Here is an 18,915-nt window from a genome sequence, read left to right as displayed (position 1 = left end):
TACTTAAAGCTGTTTATTGACATAATCCACATGCAAGTAGAAAATCCAAAAACGTGTCCCAAATTACTATATATTCTTGAGTCCTGGTGTCCCACTCATCTTGTATATGAACATTAAACATGAAACCTCGAACGATAGCGACGTTACTAACAATGGGAAAATACAGTAAAAGAAAAAATATTTTTTAATATTTATTACATAGCCCAGACATTGTTGTCAATTGTGGTATATAAATTCGATATAAATTCTTATTATGACGTAAAACTTACCAATAAATTATAGGCAGTGGAGAAATAATATAAGAATAAGTTTTATCGCATTCCAGATTAATTTCACTTTTAATAATGAACTAGAAACTCTACAATTGTTTTAGTCTCCATAAGTTAGAATTCGTTAGTAGATTAGAAGAAAAATATGAAGTACAGTCCGTAAAATGTATCTAAGAATACGATACGAACAAAAGTATTTAAGAAAAATAGCAAAATTTTCTAAACTGCCTATATAAAAAAACAATACAGATTATAAAGAAACAAACAAAAGAACTTATAAAATAAAGAGAGAATTTATTTGTAACATACACTTGTAAATTCTGAAACAACAACCTAATTTGCAGTTCGTAAGAAAATATATTATTTACATGGTTCAAAGTATAAAAGTAATTGTGAAAAGGGCAATACGTTAAGGTACTTTCTAACAATAACTAATTGCATTTAGCTAAATATTAATAATTATACAAGTTTCAAAATACCACCAATGGAAGATACGGGAAGATCGAATAAATTATTTAAAAAAATACACGGCCTTAAAATTATCGCGCATTGGAAAAAATAAAATAAATAGAAACGCCAAGAAAATGTTTGTATTAAATTTTCCTTTACCGTTAGCGTTTAACACTTTGGCATACTCGTGGTACAGATCGCCTAACGAAGTATACGCACGTACGCGTACTTACGTACGTATTACGTATTGTAGAGGACTGTCATTTAAATTTCTACAAAACACAAATTATCACAGATAAATATAATTCTTGTGCCTTTATAGCTTTTGGTCTCACATTTCTTCGCTTGTTGGTTCTAATAAACGTCCCCAAATGATTTGGGGATGAGGCGTAATAAAGTACTGGAATAGCATAATCACGGGAATATATATGACGACGTTATTTTAAACAGTTTAAAGGGGGTTTTTATAAGCAGTTTGAGATCTAAAACGTAACTTAAGTTATAGCCGTGTATTTGAAAATGTTGCCAATTACGGTCCCTTACTTTTAATAACCATGGTGTGAAATAAATTTGTGCTTGACGAATTATTTTATTGTACATTATTCAGATTTCTTTGCCTTACTCGTGTCTGCTTTCTCTTCAATAGCTGTTTGGTCTTCATAGCTGTAAAATCAATAATTGGTTTACTATAAAACTTAATATTTATTAAAAACAAATTGTTTACACTACTTAGAAAAAAAAACCTTTTTTTATTTACATAATTCAAATAAACAAGGAACTTTTTATCCACACTAAGCGGATACTGCTTTTATAAAGATGCTATTAATACACAATTGCTATTAATATGGAAATTACATATTCCTTTGGGAGAGCTATAAACATACATATAAACTAATTAAGTAAGAACAAAATATAATGAGAAATTATTCACAGACCAAGGGAACATTCAAGTATTACGTAACGAATTTTGGAAGGGATTAACGATGCGGGGCGGGGATTGAATTACGCGTTATTGTCAATATTATTTAAAGAGTCACTGGAATTGGTCACGAAGCGTTTACCTATTGGAAACAAAAACGTTACGGCGCATTTCATGGGGGGGGGGGGGGGGGGGTGATGTGGAATCTCGAAAAATTGCGTGACTTAATACTTGAACGCTCCGCAATCTGAAAGGTTTATTACGGCGATAAAGTGTTTATGATACTCACTTGAACAAAGCATTGAGATCTCCTTTGAGTAACGCAAGAGTAAGGGGTGTTGCGAGACAGGCCGGTACCAGATAGAGCAGAGCGGGTTGTGCGTGTTTAAACACGTGCATTACCACGATCGTGGCCAATAATCCTACGATGTAGGCTGTGAACGTAGCTCTAAGAGTAGAAAAGTTACAGAAAATTAGTATCGTAAAATAATTAAAAAATCTAAATCAATATTTCTCTAGTGTCTTAATAACGTAATTTTCTTTCTTAGGTAATTATTGAGGCTTTCATGCCGTGTGCTTTGGTTTGTAAGTGTACATGTATGTTTGGCCTGGACTTGCCTATTAAAAATTTATTATCTAAATGTGTTCAAATTTATTCACTTATTCGTTGAAAAGTCAATTCTAGTCAAAAATGTATACCTGAAGTAGAACTCCGAATTGCGTTTAAGACTCTTGTCGAAGCGCAAAAGCAGAGCAATGAAGATACCGGGCACCACAATGTCTCCCAGACCCAACATGGCAAAGTTACTGGCATTGAAACCGTTCACGAAAATATCTTGAGGGAAAACCACTGTAAAAGTATAAGTAACGTTAACTTAAGTTGGAAAACGGGAATTAACAAATAAGAAAAATATTCACGGCGCAAAACGTGATTCAAAATTTCTTTATATTGTATTATTCCCGTCAACAATTTGCTAATGGAGGTTCTAACATTCTCGTTTTTAAATTTCCAGTATAAATAGGTAGTATTCCAAATATATTTAAAATTAAAGAAAATTTGGGCCTTTTTTTCGACCAAAGTATACTTGTTTTAAAAGTTAACCCACACAAAGCTTATAACATCAAAAACACTGTTTAAGTTATTACATAAGTCGTATCTTGTATCGATGAAATCTACCCTTACCTACAGATTTAAAACCTAAAGCATTTTATTACATATACTTACATTTGATGGGCGCTTCAAAGGACTTGGCAACAGTGACCATTACGTTTGTACCAAACACCCAGAAAATATCATACAAAAAGAGTCCAGACAATAAAATACAGCCGGTAACGACATTGTTAAGTTGCAAAAGCTCTACTCCATTGATTGCAAATGCAATACCAAACAGATTGTTTGCGATCCAGTGCTGAAAATAATTCATGTTTTAAAACATACCTATTAAAAGAAGTGCAATTTTTATTCTCTATTTATGGTATTAAAAACTGATTTAACAGAAATAAAACATGGCCTTTTATCACCTATATACCTTAGTGGCATGGCTCAACCCAGAGTAGTAGTGAAATAAAAACTGATTAAAAATACTGGAGTAGAAGAATACAGTGGAAGACAAGACAAACATGGCAGTTTGCGCTAAGCATTTTATATAATAAAAATAGCTTTAAGGCATATTCTATATTAAATCTTAACTGTGCTAAATTTCAAATTGGTCCATTAGGGCAATTGTCTATTAACCAAGTTTTCACCTTGACATATAGATTCTATATGGTATGGCATAAATTTCTTGAGGAAAAAAGTCATATTTTTTCCCCATAGCACTGTGTATCAATTGACAATTTGTATATTTATTCTTTTACCAATACTCTCAATAAAATAATAACGTAAGGTAACTCACCTTCTTATGTAAATACCAGAGGCCGAAGACGAAAGAAATAACCAAACATATGACATCATAAGAGGTGAACTTATAGTTGACTACATCTCGATCACCTCGAGTAAACAATATGTGGTAGGGCACTTTTGAAACTGATGCTGGCATCATCACTGATATGATTGGGCTGAAATTTGGAGAATAATTTGTTGTTTTCTTTTAGTATGTCTATAACTAATATGAACATTATTCTTATTCACATGATTAACAAGAAACATAGAGCATGGTACTATCATTAAGCCATGTTTTATTAATATTATTAATTTTGAAATACATTATACTGTAAGAAAAAAATATATAAAACTTTATACAAGCAAAAATTATTACTACAAAAAAATCTTGAACTCACCTTAGTAAATGACTAAGTGCCAATACTCCTAAGAAAAAGAAGTAACCTGTAAGAAGCAGGTTTATATACTCTTTGGAGAAGAACTGGAAGAATATGTAGAGACCAAATAAAGCACATGAGGCAATCACTGGGAACATGAGTGCATCGCGGTTGGACATTGTTTCAGGACGTTCACCAGATTCCTATAAATTAACATTTTTTAAAACAATGCGATACTTATCAATGTTTTTACACTAGTTGATTAATAGATAGATAATTTATTTAAAAAAACTTATGCTAACTATTTACGTTAACAAAAAATTCTCCTAGTGTTAAAAACACCACCAAATACTCATAATATAAAGTATTGCTACCGCCAATTGAATAGAAAAGTAAACATTAAGAGGTGCACTATATAAAACTATCTATCTGGATTGGTGTTGTGACGATAATGTCTTATTGGAGCTGCATTGCTGTTTTCATAATTACAAGGATTTGAAATTGAAACAACTAAAATACAACCATGTAAAATGAGAAAGAGACTAACTGGACTCAGAAAAAAGTATGTCAAAAGCAACAATTTCAAATATTATGGTATTTGTGGAAGATATAAGTATGAATTTAAAAAGTTTTTTTATTGACTTGTTTTGATTGTTAAGCCCAACAAGTAAATCAAAAAAACTTGTTTTCTATTATTAATAAATAAATATTTGTGAACCAGTACTAACACATTACATTCTTAAGTAGGACAATGAATTTAAAAAAGTGTAAAATCTGTAAACTCAGATAGAACATATATTAAACAATATAATTATCGTTCCTATAACTAGCAGTATGGTGTTAGTAAGAGCACTGCCACGATGACAAATACGTTTGAACTAATACTCCTCGCCATTTTACTTGCAACTTGGAAAAGTAGTATTATGTTTAATTCTATGTAATACCTTGCAACCTAAAATAAAATATATTTACCTTTTGCTCTTTAAGATATTTCACTGAACGAAATGATCCGAAAAATATGGGTAAAATCGCCATGACCACCAAACTTAAGTACGCGACTGCCACCCCTTCTATACTCATATAAGGTTTTATTGTTCCATTTTGTAAAGTTTCTTTTATACTTTCTTCTATATTAACCGGTATTTCTGTCACGGATTCTGCCATTTTATTATAAAAATAAAGATTTCTAAGTACTGCTACGCGTCCTGATTCTACGGGTACAAGTTTGACAATAAAATAACAAAATATCACTAATATGTCAAGTCTAAAGCTAAACGAACACGTCAGTCGTCATTGCTATCCGTTGTGTTGGCACTCTACTATTTACTTATATACGTTCAGTAATATGATTTGTTACATTTGAAATTACTTTTTAAATAATATTATTATTTCTTATAAAAATAGTACAGATATTTTAATATATTTATTTATTTTATTTTAAAAATTAATTTTAATTTTTATGGCCCGCACGGTTTGTGCAATGTGGCCCAGGGTAAAAACAGGGAAACGGGTAAAAAGATATAATTATCAAAGGAAAAAGAATTTAAGAATGGAAATTAAATCTAAAAAATAAAAGATCAGTTCTTATATAGCTACATAAAAAAGGAGTGTAAGACAAGATATTTACATAAATTTACTTTCATATTGTCTAAATTTTTATATCAATACTTAAGATAAAAGCTGCTAGATAACAGTTTATATACATGTGGGTCTAATGTTGCAAGTAAACAGGATGTGGATGAAGGGAAAGGAATTTGAAGGTAAATGAGACCTTCGAGAAGAGCCGACCGGTCGCGTCGAGAACAAACAAACATGATGTGGTTCAAATCAGCTTCTTCATATCCGCATTCGCATGTAGGGCTGTCTATAATATTTAGCTTAGCAAGATGAGCTGGGGTGCAGACGTGTCCCAGTCGCATACGAGACAATATTGTTGTAACTCTTTTGCCGAATCTCAGACTCCAAAACCAGCGCTTAATGGGTATAGAAGGTTGAATAGCACGATAATGGCTACCTTTTATACTATCTTGGGCCCAGGATTCAGTCCACGAATTCCTGAGATAAATCCCGAAAAGATATAAGAATCTATACGATCGGCTTTCTCATTTCCAGATACTCCACTGTGACTAGGAACCCACGCAAATGATACGGAATAGTTTTCTTTTAAACATTTCAATAGCAGGTTTCTAATTTCAGAAATGACAGGGAATTGATAATGTGAGCCAAACGGGAACCGGGCTAGGGCATTTAAAGAACTCAGTGAATATGTAAAAATTACAGTTTTTTGAAGTTTTAGTAGAAGGATGTATTCTATGGCCTTAACTAGGCCAATACATTCGCCAGTAAACATGGAGGTTACAGGAGGGAGTTTAGTTTTTTGAACAATATTGTAATTAGAGTGCAGTACACCAACACCTACATAGCCTTCTTTGGAACGCTTAGATGCATCTGTACATATTCGATGCCATCGTGGCCACTTGGTGTCAACAATATAGTTAAATGTTAACTTTTGGTTTTGCTCAATTTTAACTCATTGCTTTTGCCTGAATGCCATCTAATTTTTTTAAATCAGAAGCATTGCCTGGTTCCAATAGGAAAGAACCGTAATCCATTACACTTTTGATTATGGCGTTGTAAATCAGTTTTAAGGAGTGTGAATGCGCTCCCCACCACATGCCCGATAAGCATCTAAGAATATTCAAATTACGTTCAAATCTCACAGATATATATTCACAGTGGGATACACCGGTAAGCTTGGAATCTAGAACTACTCCGAGGAATTTTACGTTATTAGTCGAGGGAATCAAAACATTCTTGAACTTTACCTGGACCGGGGGAGGCCTACGCATTCTGGAAAATATCCTACTCTTGGATACAGTTGATAAGTCTAAACTATTCGAATTTAACCATAACTTTAAAAATGAGAGGGAAGATGTTAGAGTTTGGCAATTTTTTTCAATCGATTTGCCCGATGTGTATATAAGCAGATCGTCTGCATATTGTAGTACGTTAGCTGTTTCCTGCAATGATGATTCTAAATCGTACGTATATATGTTATAGAACAAAGGACTGAGTACAGAACCCTGTGGTAATCGTTTCCAAACAGTCCGAGATAATTTGACATCTTCAATAAATAAATTAATGTATCTTTCACTGAGCATATTGATAATAAAGTTTGATAGAATCGGTGGCACATTTAAGCAAAGCATTGCTTCCATAAGCTGAGCTTATGTCTAAGAAAGTAGCTATTACTGACTCGTTGTTTGAAAAAGCTAATCTTATGTCCGTAGTGAATATTGCTAAACTATCCAGGGGGGAAGGGGGAGCAAGATGATCCATGAACTGATCAGCTAGGGTTAGCGGTAATTTAGAAGTGGGAGAATTATAGACAGATCTAAATCTACGAATATTACGCCAGACCTCTGATGGGCTGACGTCTGGACTAATGGAGTCAAAATGATTGCCAACCATCGTATTTCTTTTTCTTAAAATTTTTTTTAGCACTACGAGCAAATTCTAAATATAACTCGAACTTTTCTTCTGACATCTCCTCACAGTAATTTTTTTCAGCCTGTTTTCTTAGCCTGTAAGTTAATTCGATATATTTAAATATTTGTTATTTTTGTATTACTTATCACTTGAGCAAGTATATATCTAGATTTATCCTTAAAACAATACTTAGCATTTTATTTTTTTATTGCCCTCAAATGGGTCAAATTTGGCATTTTTCCGGGGGAGATTTTTTAGTAGCAGCACTTATGAAATGTCAAAATTCAATGGAATGAAAAATCAGTTTAGTTTAGACTTTAATTACGAATTTTCCTATTATTTTCTAATTGGAAGTCAAAATTTGATAAATTTCTGTTTATATAAAACATGCATTTAATACGGCATAGAATATGAACCCATCGTAAAGCCAGGGAGAAAAAATGGAAGTTACAAGTGGTGCAGAGGAAGGTTTTGTACGAGAATGGACACCTTGTTCACATATTTTGAGCTTGATACCACCAAAAATCCAAAATGGAATATTTTCTAATGAACTGTGCTTGACCTGTGTTGATGCTGTTAGTGAATATATAGCTTTAGGAACGAATGTTGGACTGGTGTATTGGTATGATAGGAAAAAAGGCAATATACAACGGCTTCGCTGTGAGGTATGTTTTTGGTCACCTTGTAACAATTTCGCAAGAATTGGTTTCTAATAGGTTTTGAGAATACCTGCATTAGTAGTTTTTTTCCATTTGTATAATATTAGTCCTGTAAAAAAACTAAGCTAATTTGTAAAATATTTCACTTTTATATAATATTTAAAATTTCTGGTATTTAGTTTTGATTAATGGTTCACCATATTCAAAACCTAAATTACATTATGAAATTGCACTTAAATCCTAAAACATGTTTTTAGGCTTCTACATCCCCCATAACTTTTGTAAAGATAGTAAGCACAGTGGATTATATGGTTGGAGCAGGTAATGCAACAGGACAAGTTACAGTATTTCAAATTCCTAAAGAGCATCCTGAAAATGTTCCTGATACTTTTAAGCCTAAAGTAGAACCCAAAGTTGAAAGGTGAGTAAAGATTACTTCAATCTTTAAACTGGTCAGGCTTAAAATTGTGTTAATTCTTTATGATGGTGCCATCTTACAGTAATGCATGATGGTAATACAAAGATATTGTATGTATTGTGTGTATTGCATGTATTTATGTAATACACACAAATACATGCAAAACATATATATGGTATTATTATATGATATACATTTGACATTCATTATTATTCATTAAGACATTTTTACATAAACCTTTTTTTTAAAGTATTAAATGGCCTATGTTTAGCCATATGTAATCATTAAATGTAAAAAGTCTATAACTATTTGTATGGTTTAGGTATACTATTGGAGACCTACATAAAAGTAAAATAACTTCAATTGAATGGTCTAAAAATGGAATGAGACTGTTTTCTGGTGACAAAGATGGTGTAATTATTATGACTGAAATTGATTTTTACATGGTAAGTACATTATCCTGCCTATCTAAAAGAGCAGTGACAATATTAAAAAAAATATTGTTGCAAATATGGAAATATCTATTTTATTGTATTTTTTTTCAGTTGTTGATGTCAGTGATTATGTAGGTATAAAACTTAATTATAAAAAATGAAATCTCTGAAATAGATTATCAGTCAATATAACAAATAAAATTAAACCAGCTGATGAATAAAGTCAGGGGATTACCCTCTTACAACGGAAGTCATATCTATTTATAGAATTGTAGATAAATACAATAATGTTATCTTTCCCTGGTTACATTTAATAATCTTGCATTAAAAATGTACAATTTTTAAATTCTAATATTTTGTTTTAAAAATTATTGTCAGTTATATTTGTTTGTTTTGTTGTTTACTTATCACACATTATTTATGTTTTTGATGCCTTTGTTTGAAGCAACAGATTAGCTTTACTGTAATTATTTTGAAAAAAATATGTATATATTTTTTATCCTTTTCCCATGTTTAACCAAATTAAAATCAACCTTCATGTTCATAACAACTTGAACGTGCATAAAAACACAGGTATTTTGTTATTCTATCCACATGTATTAATATTATTTTCTTAGTAATATTTGAATTTTTATTACATGCATACTTAATAATAATAATTTATTGCAAGAATATGGTACAGAAATGTGTAAGGTGGTACAATAGTAAGTTTGCATATTGCCACACACAACGGCACGCAATTTTGTCTTTAAAGGAATTTTACATTTTACATTATTAGTCATATGAATTAGTCAATTCTTATATTATTTGTATCGTACATATCATATCAAATGTTAGTAAATTTATATCAATTACTACAGTTTTTCACGCAAATAATCATTTATTGAATAATACATTTTTTCCAAAAGTAATATGCTCAGTCGATTTTTAAAGACTAGTCGGAAGATTTTTGATTCTTTTGGTAAATTATTGTAAACCTTAATTGCCGTACAAAAGGTGTTTTTTCCTAAACAGTTCTAGATTGATTTTTGTTACAGTCAACCAAATAGGACAGTTATAAAATAAAGTTAGTCTTCAGATTGATTCCAAAAAAATAAGAAAAATCCTATATGTTGTACCTGGTATAATTTTTAATCGTATTTTTCCAATAAAAGAATGATTTGGATGAAGTCTTGCATAGTCATGGAATCCTTAAGCCAATATTTAATGTTCAGCGTGAGCTAATGTAGAAAATGACAATTCTTTGACTATCAAGTGCTTTTTATTCAAAACACCAGTAACATGTATGACCTATATGTCAATAGAGATTTCTTTTTGCACAAAATCTATTATCTGTGTTTCTTAGAATAGTTTGCTCCTTCACAGCACTTATGCAAGTCAATGGAGATAGTGAATGAACAACATGAGATCGTACAAATGAGTTACTATCAAAACACTTTATTAGTGTCAAGCAAGTACCGCAGCATAGTGTGTGAACGACGAGACAACCGGTGGCACGTCAGCCAACTGGGCAAAAAAGAAAGAAAAAGGTAATATTTCAAACAAATAACTGGAACCCCATTGGGAATGTAGTTTAAAGCACAAGAATGTTTTGTATATTACGACAATAGTATTAGGAACTAATACAAGCTTGAGGTTTTCTCCGCAAATTTAATCTTTAATCCGAAATTTCTTAGAATTCATGTATATTATTTAAAAAAAATAGTTCATTCCCAATAGCCAGCCAGAAAGAGGACTTTATTAGCAATTAAAACATTGTATTTTGATGATTTCAGTTTGTGCTCCTTGGGTGCGGTTTTCCAGTACTCATATGCGCAGGGCGGAGCTGCAAACGCATACTGCGCACGCGCAGGTCTGAGGCTTTGGCGAGCCGATCGGGCCGGAAATGTTCTTCAGACATTGTTATTCAAGGTTGGTTATAAAATGTTCATAACAGTCATCCAAGACTACAAAAGTTTTCTGGATTTTTAATATTCTTGTAAATATATTATTTTGTGGCTCCTATCAAAGTATGATGCGGTATTTCAGTAATTTTAAGATCAAAAAATACCTGAGGCAAAACTGTTAGTACAATTTTGAGTTATTATTTTAATATTTAAATAACTGTTTTTTATTTTATAAAATTCCATTTAGCTAATCAAAGCTATACATAGTTTATTTATTTCCTATGAAGTCTACCTATCTTTCCTCGATAACCTTTTTAAGCCTGGACTATCTGTTCATTTAAAAAATCTACATACAACGGATTAGGAAGATTAGAAAATAGTATAACAAGGCGTAAAATATTTTTCAAATTTTCTTTTGTCTGTCTGCCCGTAATGTCTACGCTACGCGAGCGAGCATGCTAATTTCAGCAATAATTATATTTGTAGGAAGCCATCTCCAACCCTCTAACAGTGGCAGAGCTCCTGAACCCGTCTCAAAAGAAGCACAGTCATGCGGAGCAGGAGTACAACTTTGGTCCCTTACACGTGTTCCGCGAACATTTTTTGGTCTCGCACAACGAACACTTCCTCTATGTCTTGGACCCGAGGTCGCTCACTGCCGTGGCTGTCGTTGACGACCTTAGACGGTAAGATCCATGAACCGACTTTTTATTTTACGAAACAATTTCAAAATAAAATTGACGTGTTTGAGGCGAAGCTTTTTAATTATTTATTTTTTTCAGTATCCTGTCGGTATCCGTGAACAAGGAAGAAATTTTCATCCTGGAAGGGGAGAGGTCTCTAGTGCGTCTGGCACATAAGCCGGAGCCAGCGACGCTTGCGCAAGGTCTGTTCGCCAATAGGCAATCCTCACTCAACCAGTAAAAGATCATTGTGCAATTGCAGCAAGTCGGATACAATTCGAAAATTATGCACTCAAAAAATACACTTTTAAACTAAGCAATAAAGACACTACATTATATATTCACGGAAATTAAAATTGATAAATAAAAGTTCAAGTTGCGTTGCATTAAGGTGCGATTTACAATGAAAAATTGTATCAGACATGCTGTAAGGGGTTACATCCGTTTATACCGAGGCTCATATATATTAGTTCGAAAATGATGTGATTTTGTCAATTTTGTTTAGAAATATTAAATTAAATGACACAGGAATGAAATGGGAAACTAAATAATGTGTAAACTATATAACGACACTGAAGGAACTGTGCATTTTATGGCGTTATAGAGATATGTCGTTAAATGGAAAGAAGAAAAACGTATATATAATCTATGACTCGTACTTATTACTCATGTTCAACAAAAGTCTAAAGCAATTCCAATTTGTAAACAAAAAAACGACTTTCTTAGAAAGTTCGTATGCATGATGCCGAGTTTATTGCGGGCTAGGATTATAAATCGATACAAGAACACAGTACCGCAGGTTTTTCAAATTTTAGCATCTTAAAATTACTTTATTACTCAGATGTTGTTGTTATTGAGAGTGGGTCGAATGCTAAGCGGAGTGTATCATGGATAAGCTAAACCAACCAAAAACAATTGATTTCGACTATTTAAGGGGTTCGTAGTTAAATCGAGGGACGTTACATGGAGTTTACATCGTATATGATTCGTGTTTCGTTTTAAAGATCGCTTTTATACAGTGACATGAAATTTACAACCATAGACCATAAAGCGATAGTAGAATTGGGTTGGCTGTTTCACAGATATCAAATATACAAAAAAAAAATTTTTTGACTGCTGCCGTTGATTTCAACTTCAGTTGACATAGGAAGTTTTTTTTATTTTAATAAAATTCATTATATCCAGTTAATTCCCATTTCCACATCCATTCATATATTCAGTAAATTTGTTACCAGTCTTATTATATTACGTCAATTAAACAATATGTTTCAAATAATACAATAATATGAATAACAATATTATGGTCACTAATATAATTACAAAATTAGCAAATTGATATCAATTCCTTTACGCGGAATTTTTATTTACATAACTGGACCTTTTTTTATGAAGGAGGTAAAAATGTACAACTGCAGGCCCGCGAGCGCATGCAGTCGCTATCGCGGGGACTGTGGGGATGGTTAACTCTTATCCTTCTGCTAATCAGAGGGGAGAGACCCGACCCACTAATTTTTTTCTCCTGAGCCCTCCATTTTGCCTCCTATGCCGGACACATTCATTCTGAATGAATGACGAGGCGTCTCTGAAGAGACCCCTCCAGCCGATGCACCCATAGCCGGGTCATTTCTCCCGAGCCATTTAAGACAGTGAATGCCAGGTCCACTGAATTTATCCGGAGTATCTCTCTGCTGAGTTCTGTCAAACCAGGGGACTCTCTAGCCGGTTCAGTTATACTAGCCAACACATGCTCTTTGAAATCTGGGAATTCTGTTCAGAAATCCTCACTGTAGTGATGGGCTCTATCAATTTAATCGCCTTGTATCCTGCATTACCATGATGGGCTAGAATTCTGTCCCCCATCAAATAGATTTTGCTTAGTGTGATCCAGTCATCAACTCAACTATTGATCATTGAGAACAATGTTTGAAATCTGGCTATGAAGGTGTCTTTACACATTAACAGCATGTTTCTATCAAGGATCATCTTCTCCAAAAAGAAACTAAACCCTCCGACAACAAGAATTCTTCCAAACTTTGAGTAATGGTAGATTAAAGTCTTTGGGAATTCTGTTGAATGTCTCTTAACTCCTTCAATTTTGACGAGCTCTGATCTTTCATTGTCATCCGAAGCATTCAAAATCAATATAGCGATATCCCGAATCAATATAGCGAGATTCAAAATCAATATAGCGAGATCCAGAAAGTATGCTCCACATTTTTTTATTGCAGTTGGACAGTGAGCTTTGTTCGGATTGTCCTGTTGTTTATTCAACCATCCTTTTATGAAGGCTCTCACTACTTCGAATGTCTGGGATGAATCATCCTGTGTAACATCCAATAGCTCACTGATTTTTTTGTCATATAGAGGTATCTGGGACTGTCTTCTGAACTACTTCTTTCCTCTGCTTCCAAACATTGATGTTCCAAGATCTTCTAAATGGGATGTATTTTCTGAAGTCATCAACCTCATCGCTAATTAACGGAAAATTAATTGAGTAATCAACATTTGATAGGTCCTCGGTTCCTCTATTTTCTTTATAGAATTGATCATAATCCTCATCTATGATAGTCGATAGATTAGTAGAAGAGGGATTAACACTCTCATCGTCACCGAATACAGACATTGTTATTCCTGTTGGTGCATCGGTCGGGAAATGTTGAATTACTGACCACTTGTAATTTCCATCCTCGGCCTAGAACGTATTGCTACATTCTAAACCTACAGTCCCCTTTCTATAGTTCGTTGCCCACTGCATACTATAGAAATTCGACCGTGCCCTCCATGTACGGTTTAAGCACTCGCCCGGTACCGTACAACCCTACCAAAGGCCGAGAACAAATTTAAAATAAATTAAAACTTGCACTCGAACCGGGAATCGAACTCAGTACCCCTCACCACAGCAGTCACATACAAAGACCGCTAGGCTATGATGCCCTTACATAACTGGACCAAGTCTAACTCTTACCAACTGCTGTAAATCACTCGAACGTTGTGTTATGTAAATAATAAACTCCCGTTTATATCAGAGTTACAAAACGAAACTTTTGAACGCGTCGCTTGATTGTCATTGGTCAGATACGTTAACCATTCACAATCAAGCGAAACAGCATCTAGGGTTTCGTTTTAGCATACAGTCTTTAGTCTTTATTTCCTTTTTAAGACGAGTTTAAAATTATTTGGATTGATGATTTTATTGTATTCTTACTCCAGCGTTTTTACTTATAAAGATGATCTTTATTTTTTAATACTTTTAGTTTTTTTGGTAGCATTTTATATTTTTCACAAATAATTAGTGCCTTACAAATACCAAATAGGGACCAATGCTATATTTTTTATGCATTTTACCATTTAGGATAAGAATACAGTGGTACTTAATATTTTTAACTTTAATGACTAGTCTTTTACGGCAATTAAAAAATAATATATAGAATATAGTGTAGATTCTTGATGACAATGATGACTTGCTTTACAAAAAATAATCAGTAATTGTACCGTTATAATTATCTGTTTTTACCATATTGTAAACAATTTGAGAGAATGTGTAGTATTAATTATAATAACCATAACTATTTTTGTAAAATTCTCTCGAAAATTATTGGCATTTATATTTCTATATATGACTCTTGGTTTCAGATTTAATTCATCTGTTTTATTGATAATTCTCTTTATACTAACGTTTTAGCAAATAAATGATTTGATTTAGGCAAGTTCTCCTCTGAATATTTAGTGTTAATGTTAATGATCGAACCATTTACAAAGCATGCACTTAATCATTCCTTTCGCATCTTATAGTACATATTTAATTATGATTTCGACATTTAAGTCTTATATACAAGTATTAATAGAATTGATCAGCGACTTACTCCGCTATTGTGTTAAGTGTTGGATAGTTTGAAAAAGATGACCTAAATTGTACAAGCAAGTATATAGAAATATGGGGGTAGAATGCACGCTATTTGACGAGCTCGATTTAGCTTGTTCACTAATAAAACTAACAAAAGTGACAGACTGAAGAATTCCTTACTTAATATACATTGTCTGATGAACAAGAATTATTCAATGGCAGAGCAAGTCCCTGATCGGTTTGTTTTTTAATAAAATGAAAATTTATACTTAAAAATTATGAGGTACTTAACTAATTTTATTACCTTGAGTCATTTATTAGTAATTAAAGTGAATTTAGATCTAGTCTCATATAGGTTGATATTAATGAAGATTGTGTTTCGCACAATTTGTTGTTACAGGCATTGTTAAATAGTCTATTTTTATAAGTAACATGTATTATTATGCCGACGACTTAACTTTAACATTTAGACATTTTCCTTCATTCACTATATTACGAGTGAAAGAAATGATTTTGTAGACAACGATACCAGCAAGGCCATTGTACTTTGTTAATATATGTTTTTGTTTTATTTGCGCATTTTTATTTTAACAATTCTTTTCAAATTAATTTTCCTTTTACGATATTTTTACCGCTTGTTGTTGTTTTGTGAGCAATGGCTCTGTTGGATGTTGTGCTTTTTTCTGTTCTGCTTTTAATCATACTAAGTCAATATAAATTTAACAGACGAGCCGATAATGTCCAAATCGCTCACAACGCTCCAGCAAGCGGTGAATACAGTATATGACCTCACACACATCGACCAAGCAGTGCCCTACGTCACAAGCGTTCTTGAACAGCCTATAGCCATGTTCACGCGCAACGAGACTATAGACAACGTACCGAACGGAGAAGAATGTTTCGAACTCCCGCCAATAAAACATCTACCGCGTGACATATCTGACAATGTTTTAGAATCTATTATAAACGAGTTTAGGGACGTGTCAAGTGATGTAGAAGAAATCAGACGGGTTAAATCTGAGGAACTGCAAAGGAAGTTGAAGTTGTATAATAGCATAATGGAGAAAAAGTATGATGATGAGCTGATACACAGTAGACGCAGTCGGAGGAGGGATGCAGGGTCCGGTGGCAGTACCCCAAGGTTGATGACCCCAGTACGAAGTCGGTCTAGGAGCAGGTAAACATTAATTGTAATATACGAGCCTGCGTGACGGCCATACAAGACAGCTACCGCAGCCCATAGACGCCTAATTTTTAATTGGATGCTTTTTCGGCCTACGAGGCAGGAGTACGGAATATTTCTGAATTCCTGTAGGTCGTATATCCTTGGGACGATTTATCCCTATAGAGGGAGTCGTTTCCACAGTTCGCAACAGGAAATCTACTAGGTACAGCTAACGTTCCACTGATAATTTTTCATTTTCTTTGTGTTGAATTGTTTTCCTCCTGAATAGTCAAATGCAGTTCGAGTAGTGATTATCTTGTTAACTTTTTTGTTATTGCAGAGATGTCAGCTACACCACTCCTTGTGTAATGAATGTTAGTATATATGGGTATGTATTGTTTTCTTTTGTGTTTTTTTGCACACGAATCATTGGTGTTCCATACCAAATCAAAATATTTCCTAAACCAATATTGTTGACCCGCTTTTTACTAACTAACTAAAATGGTAACTAGATTATTAAGTCATTCGTTAAATGATTTATTTTTATTGTAAGGCTTTTCGGCCCCATGTCGATTACAGTCATTTCGTAGTTTTTTTTCAAATAACTGGTTTCTGTACGTTCTTAATATTAATTACTTAATTAATATTAATTAATAATTAAGCTTGAACGCATGACCACAAACTATAGAGCAACTAGGACATCTGTTTAAATTAACATTATCATTCAGCTTTTGACGGGTATGTTACCAAAACTATTCATTTACAATATGTCTTTCAGGAACAATCCAGATCAAAACGATGAACAACTTGAGAAGCAAATAGAAGAAAAAGAGAAGATATTAGCGAAAATGTTGAACTTAGAATCTCTTAGTATCAAGAGTCCTGAAAGCAATGTCACCTACGAGGAACCAATCTACAAGCCAATAGAGACAAAAGAAAGTAAATTTATGGTCAAAGATGTCACCAAAACAATAGACGATAAAAATGAAATACTGGATACTAACAAGCCCATAGATAAAAAATTAACACAGATTAAAAAAGTCGATATGAAATCGGAAAAACCAATGAGTAAAGTCGACAAAATAACAGATTTGGTTCCAAAACTAATGCAGATGCCCAATAATTGGAATTTAGAGAGTATTGAGCTAAGATTAGAAATGAAAAATGGAGTTAAAGACGGCTTAAATTTGCTCTCTCCTGACGACCATTTAGATAGCGAATGGGAGGTAATTTAGAATTTGCTATTAATTTGAAATCACATATAACGGAAACGATTATGACAAGATTAGACACGAGTGTTGCTATCGCAATTATAATTTCTAGATCTTATGATTTTTAATAACTTTAAATTTATTGACTAAATATATGAAATAGTTTTTTTATATGTTAATGCTTGTTTTAAATTGTGTTATGATTATTAAAAATTAAAAACAAAATATATAAATTCACTTAGTTATAGCACGAGGTTAAAATATATACAGACTGCACAAAATAATTTCTGAAATATATTGTGTCATGACCAAGTAATCCAAATAATAAAGTAATTGGCGTAATATTTACAATGTATAAATTATAGAAGTATTCATAGTTAATTAAACCTTATCATCACACGCGTACGTTTATGTATTGTACGCCAGTAATTTTATATGACGCAAACGAAGGTGCATTTATAAGAGGCTCTTAAAAATAAGCCACAAGTAATAATAGTTAGTGGGTAAAAAAAGGAACAAATTTTCGAACATTATTTGAAGTATCGTTCATTTCCAACCTCATTAAAACTGTTACGTTATACTCACATTAGTATTATAATCAAGAAAGCTTTTCGAAAAACAACGAAAAGTGGCAACACAGTGTAGGAGGCACCGCTAGAATGCAATGTAAAAATAAACTTGACAGCCTGCTTATAATTAAAACTAACAGTTTATTCCAGAAGTGTTTAGATATTACAATTAATTGTAGTTAAAATAAAAATATTCCCGATTGTTATTTTGAGTATTGACATATTTGAATGTCAATTGTCAGAATTTTTTGTTTAAACATAAGATTTGGACATCGCGTAAATATAGATAATAATTAAGTGCCCTCACATTCCTGTAATTAAAATTGCTATTTTTATTTGATCTGTATTGATTATGTTTTATATATGATTTAAGTATCTCAAATGTATTATTATAAGTATTAAATTCCAAAATTATGCGTTATAGATTAATATTTATTTATGAAGATTTAGAACCTTGTTTGACTGTATAGTTTTATTATAATGGACCCCGCTAAATACGATTCTCACATAAATCGCTATAACCTCAAAGCAATAATAATAATAATGTGTTTTTATGACTGTCTTTGTCATGTCGTCTTAAACGGGTTTCAGTATATTAATTTTTTTTTATATTTTGAAATTTTATGATTATTGGAATCTCTTTTGAAAAGTATTTTTTAT

At 32.6% G+C, this 18,915-nt stretch overlaps 2 protein-coding genes across 2 annotated transcripts; one reads left to right on the top strand and one right to left on the bottom strand.

The window, feature by feature from the left end:
* Window positions 1-178: 178 nt before the first annotated feature.
* On the bottom strand, window positions 179-5,142 carry LOC123716112 (minor histocompatibility antigen H13). The gene is made up of 7 exons (XM_045671675.1): window positions 4,870-5,142; window positions 3,919-4,100; window positions 3,534-3,696; window positions 2,864-3,047; window positions 2,338-2,488; window positions 1,928-2,086; window positions 179-1,382 (listed from the first exon to the last, which is right to left on the bottom strand). The coding sequence occupies exons 1-7, from the start codon at window positions 5,059-5,061 to the stop codon at window positions 1,319-1,321; spliced, it is 1,095 nt and encodes a 364-aa protein (XP_045527631.1). The 5' UTR covers window positions 5,062-5,142; the 3' UTR covers window positions 179-1,318.
* Window positions 5,143-7,681: 2,539 nt separating this feature from the next.
* LOC123716024 (WD repeat-containing protein CG11141) lies at window positions 7,682-18,500 on the top strand. Its single transcript, XM_045671502.1, has 10 exons — window positions 7,682-8,051; window positions 8,303-8,466; window positions 8,786-8,909; window positions 10,263-10,426; window positions 10,673-10,808; window positions 11,270-11,469; window positions 11,566-11,669; window positions 16,037-16,487; window positions 16,816-16,863; window positions 17,254-18,500. The coding sequence occupies exons 1-10, from the start codon at window positions 7,827-7,829 to the stop codon at window positions 17,708-17,710; spliced, it is 2,073 nt and encodes a 690-aa protein (XP_045527458.1). The 5' UTR covers window positions 7,682-7,826; the 3' UTR covers window positions 17,711-18,500.
* The last annotated feature ends 415 nt before the right edge of the window (window positions 18,501-18,915 follow it).

The sequence above is a fragment of the Pieris brassicae genome, chromosome 11, assembly GCF_905147105.1.
Source record: "Pieris brassicae chromosome 11, ilPieBrab1.1, whole genome shotgun sequence".
NCBI classification, from domain to species: domain Eukaryota; kingdom Metazoa; phylum Arthropoda; class Insecta; order Lepidoptera; family Pieridae; genus Pieris; species Pieris brassicae.
This window is presented reverse-complemented; position numbering and strand designations above follow the sequence as displayed.